At 44.9% G+C, this 4,622-nt stretch overlaps 1 protein-coding gene across 1 annotated transcript; it reads left to right on the top strand.

Moving 5' to 3' along the window:
* Window positions 1-1,660: 1,660 nt before the first annotated feature.
* Window positions 1,661-3,981, top strand: LOC110926945. Its single transcript, XM_022170563.1, has 2 exons — window positions 1,661-3,124; window positions 3,265-3,981. The coding sequence occupies exons 1-2, from the start codon at window positions 1,661-1,663 to the stop codon at window positions 3,979-3,981; spliced, it is 2,181 nt and encodes a 726-aa protein (XP_022026255.1).
* Window positions 3,982-4,622: the final 641 nt, after the last annotated feature.

A 4,622-nucleotide genomic window follows, 5' to 3' on the forward strand; every position in this document is an offset into this window, starting at 1 on the left:
AAGATGTTAAAACGTTAACAGCCGAGGGGGATACGAATTTGGAGTTCTTAGGCGACTTTTGGAGGCTGTGGAAGACTGTTGAAGGCTACGGTATTGCTTGGAATCATCGGGTAACATCTTGGAGCGCTCGGGAGTAGAGATTACGGGTTTAAACCTCCTGTTTCTTTGTTTTCGGTCGTTTATATTTTGTTGCATGATGAATTCAGAATTTAGCATGACTTTGTTTATGTTCTTGATTATGTTTTTCGGCTAAAAGCCCTAAACTACCTAGGTTAATGACTATGGCATAACAAAGTTTGGATTTTTATTTGATTTTTGTCGTGGTTGTGGATCTTTCTTGCATTGTAAACGCTATGGGAATTTAACTTGGTGCGTATGTGTGCTTGTGATTATCTTATTATTGGTATTTGTTTCATATAATCCTTGGTGACGGTCTTTATCACAAAATAGGGTTATATTAGGGTTCTTGATTTAGGTGAGTGTCTATATCACGTAATATGTCATTAATCCTTTAGGGTGAAAACGCGTAAGTAACCTTAGAAACAATATTCGGTAATTTAATAAAATCAAGTGTGCTGCTAAACTCGTCGCTGTGAGGCTCGAGGGTATTAATAGGTCTCGGTTTGGTTATAAGTCCTTAACGTTCCATTGTCTATTAAACCAAGATTAAAACCCGTAGTTGCTTTAGACATTCGCGCGGCAAGGTAGAGCGTCTTACATGGGCACTTTCAAGAAACTAGAGGACTGAAAGGAAAATCTAGAAAGCCGGTGAGCATAACATCCTAGGTAGTGCCACAAGAATCGCCTCGAGAGTGTTTGAGGGGCTTAGTGGTGTCTTAATAGGTTTAGCATCTAAAGATCCCGGTTCCACACCACAAAATTATCGAATAGAAATCCATTCTGAGTTTAGCTTGCGTCTAGCCTAGGTAGTCTTCATCACCACTGGTCAAAACCTTCGTTCGAGTTCGTGTCTGGTCTTCTAGCATTATTTTATTATTTTATTTAGGATATTTAGAACCCCCCCCCCCATTAATAAACAATTTAGTTATGTCGTGTCAGTCTAAGTTTAGATAGAGTCGTAGCGTAATCAGTAGAGTCTCGTGGGTTCGATACTCGGACTTGCTTTAGCTTTACTACATTGATCGGTTCACTTGCCGATTGTGTGGTTTAGGGTTTAGATCGAGTCTTAGTTTTATAAATTTAAAGCTTAGGGAGTCTAGAATTAGGGTAATTTTAGTTGTTTTAATTAACCCATTTTCAGCACATCAAGTTTTTGGCGCCGTTGCCGGGGACTCTTGGCGATTGCGTTGATTACTTTGTTTGGACTTACTTGACATATTACGTGCTAGTTGTTTATTTTGTTTGAGTCGTAGGAGTCTAAGTAGTCTAGTGTCTTTTATAGTTAGTAGAGTCGTTTAGTAGAGTCTTCTTACTTGTTTGTTCTCGGTTTTTGCAGTGGATGCCCCATACGCGCTCGTAGGGACCGCTGCCACTTCCGTTTACACTCAAGTCTTCCTTCTCGTCTTCTACGTCCGAGGTACGTGCTTCTAGCTCTACTTCATCTTCACATTCCACCCCAGCGTTCGATTTTACACCAAAGTCTTCACCCCACAATTCCCCGCCACCCACTCGTACACCTAGTCCACCACCCGTAGCTCACATGGCACGTAGGACAGTTTACGATCAGGCGACCACCGGCTTCGCCGGTGGGAATTCCCCCATCACCCTTCCAGAAATCCCGAACGATCGGTCTTGGCAGATTCCATCCTACATTATGACCGCCATCACAAATTCTTGCCAGTTCCATGGTCGTGACGACGAGGATGCCCCCGCTCATATCAATCGCATCACTCGTCTCTGCAGCACCTTCTCCATTGAGGGTGTCAATCTTGATGCTAGGTATCTTCAGGTTTTTCCGTTCTCACTCGCTGGACGCGTAGCCGTCTGGTTCGATTCCCAGCCAGCTGGCACTTTCACTACTTGGGCAGGTCTTCGCGATGCATTCTCAGCCAAGTATTTTCCGCCAGCCAAGGCGTCTCGCCTTCGTGACCAGATTCACTCATTTCGTATGGAGCCGGATGAGCCGTATCACTTAGCTTGGGAGCGTTTTCAGACCTTGATATCCCGTTGTTCTCAGCATGGTCTATCCGATCGGGCGTTAGTAGAGAAATTCTACAATGGTCTTACTCCTGAGATTAGAGCTCGCTTCGATACTTCAGCAGGAGGTCAGCTTATGGGAAAGAAGACGGTGGCTGAGTGCAATGATTTGTTTGAGAGTTTTACCCACTCCGATATGGACTACAGTACTACCAGCAGGACTTCCATTCCTGTGCATACCACCTCGGCCGGTCGAGGGGTAAACCAAGTTAGCTTGGATCCATCGGTAGCTGCTGTAGTCGAGAGTTTGAGGCAGGAGATGAGGCAGGAGTTGAGTGAGATAAAGAAGAAAGTTGATAGGTGTGAGGTTTGCCGAGGAGGTCATGATACTATCGATTGTCCTACACTTACTCTTGAGCAGGTAGAGTATATAGCCGGTCAGTCTAGGGGTCCCAGGAATCCGTTCAATAATTCTAATTCCAGATGGCACGCTAGTGGTAATTCGAGTGGTTATCGTTCGTCTGGAAATCCTCCTGGATTTCCATCTGGTCAGTATCAGAGTAGAGGGCCCGGTATTTACACGAGTTCTGGTTCAGGGCAGTTTAGTGGGTCAGGTTCGAGTGGGCAGTTTGCGAGTGGAGGAGCGGCTCAGGAGAGTCAGGATAGTGGGAAGGCTTCCGAGGGTAGTCTGAGCAGGTTAGAGGAGATGTTCGCTCAGATGATGACGCAGAATCAGGCGTTCTTTAAAAGTCAGGAGCAGACTAATAAGAATCACGAGCTCCAGCTCAAGAGTCAGCAGGCCGCCCTTCTTGATCTTCAGCGAACAGTAGGCGGACTTACTAAGCAGTTGCAGGAGCACCCGCCGGGTCAGTTTTCGGGAAACACCTTCACGAATCCCGCGAATCAGTCAGCGAAGGCGATTACGACCCGTAGTGGGAAGAGTTTGGGAGAGGTAGTGAGAGAGAGAGTTGAGGAAGAGAACGAGGAAGAAGTTGATGAGGAGATCGAGATGGAGGCTCCAGGCAAGGTGCACACGAGGCTAGTCCCAGCAAGTACCGCACACGCCGAGGAGTCGCCAGTAGAGAAGAAAGTGGAGAAGCAGCCGACGAAGATTCGGCCGGCACCAGTGATTGATTATTCTCACCTTCCATTCCCCGCCCGTGCCAGCAGCAGAAATATGCTCAGGAATACGGGAAATTCCTCGAGATGTTTACACAGTTGAAAATCAATCTTCCGTTCATCGAGGCGCTTCAGTCTATGCCTAAGTATGCGAAATTTCTCAAAGATCTTTTGAAGCATAAGGAGAGAATCGGTGAGCTTTTGAATATTCCGTTAACAGGAGGTTGTTCCGTGGTAGTCTTGAATAAGCTACCAGAGAAATTGACCGACCCTGGTACTTTCACGATTCCATGTTTCTTTGGGGGAGCCGTTACCCCTGCTCACGCCTTAGCCGATTTAGGGGCCAGCATCAATCTGATGCCATTTTCGTTGTATGAGCGACTTGGTCTAGGAGACCTTACACCCACACGCATGTCATTGTCCTTGGCTGACCGATCAGTCAAGTATCCTCGTGGGATAGTAGAGAATTTATTGGTGAAGGTTGATAGGTTCGTATTCCCAGTGGATTTCGTTGCGCTCGACATGGAGGCCGATGAGAGAGTTCCCATTATTCTGGGCCGTCCATTCCTTCGAACCGCAAAGGCGATCATCGACGTCTTTGACGGTAAGATTTCTCTTCGTGCGGGTGACGAGATTGTCACATTCGAGATTGATAGAGCGATGCAGCATCCTAGCGGTCGTGATGATGATAGTGGGCCGTGTCATTCCGTTTACTTTCTCAATTCATTCATATCTTGCGTCGACACATGTCTTGAGTACATCTGATGCGTGTCAGTGTGTATATGTTTTTAATATATAATTAAGCCCTTTTTACACTTTTAGCCAAGTTTTAAATTTATAAAACACGATATTTACTAACACTAAACACACATATGGGCAAGTGCACCCATCGTGGACGTAGTATAGTGTTGGTAAGATACCGAGGTCGTCCAAGGACACAAGAGCTTTTAATACCGGTTTATCCTCAACGTCTAACCAAATCAAAAAGTTAGAAAAATGTTTTAAACTAAGCAAAATAAAAACTAACTAAATGCTGAAAATTAAAATAAAAATAAAAACAGATAGACAAGATGAATCACTTGGATCCGACACGTGTATTAGTATAACCTTTGATTATTTTCGCACTTTTGCACTTGTTTAAGAGATTATCTTAGTTATTGTAGTAGGCCCCTCTTTTGAAGGCGACGTTACCCTCAACCCAGTAGTTTGAGTCAGCAAGGATACAATCCTAAAGGGTCGGATTATTGAAAGATAATGAATTAAGTTATTAATGCAAATTATGGTAGGCCCCGCTTTTGGCGGTGACGTTACCCTCGGCTAAGTAGTCTGAGTCAGCAGGGATACAGTCCTAAATAGCCGGGTTATAGTATTAATAGTAGTTAGCTTATGAGGGGGTCAAAGAGTTT

This window comes from Helianthus annuus, chromosome 7, assembly GCF_002127325.2.
Source record: "Helianthus annuus cultivar XRQ/B chromosome 7, HanXRQr2.0-SUNRISE, whole genome shotgun sequence".
In the NCBI taxonomy this organism is placed as follows: domain Eukaryota; kingdom Viridiplantae; phylum Streptophyta; class Magnoliopsida; order Asterales; family Asteraceae; genus Helianthus; species Helianthus annuus.

Coding starts and splice junctions, on each gene's coding strand:
- LOC110926945 (XM_022170563.1), top strand. CDS start 1,661: ATGGCACGTAGGACAGTTTACGATCAGGCGACCACCGGCTTCGCCGGT. Junction 3,125..3,264: donor AGATGGAGGCTCCAGGCAAG/GTGCACACGAGG, acceptor CGCCCGTGCCAG/CAGCAGAAATATGCTCAGGA.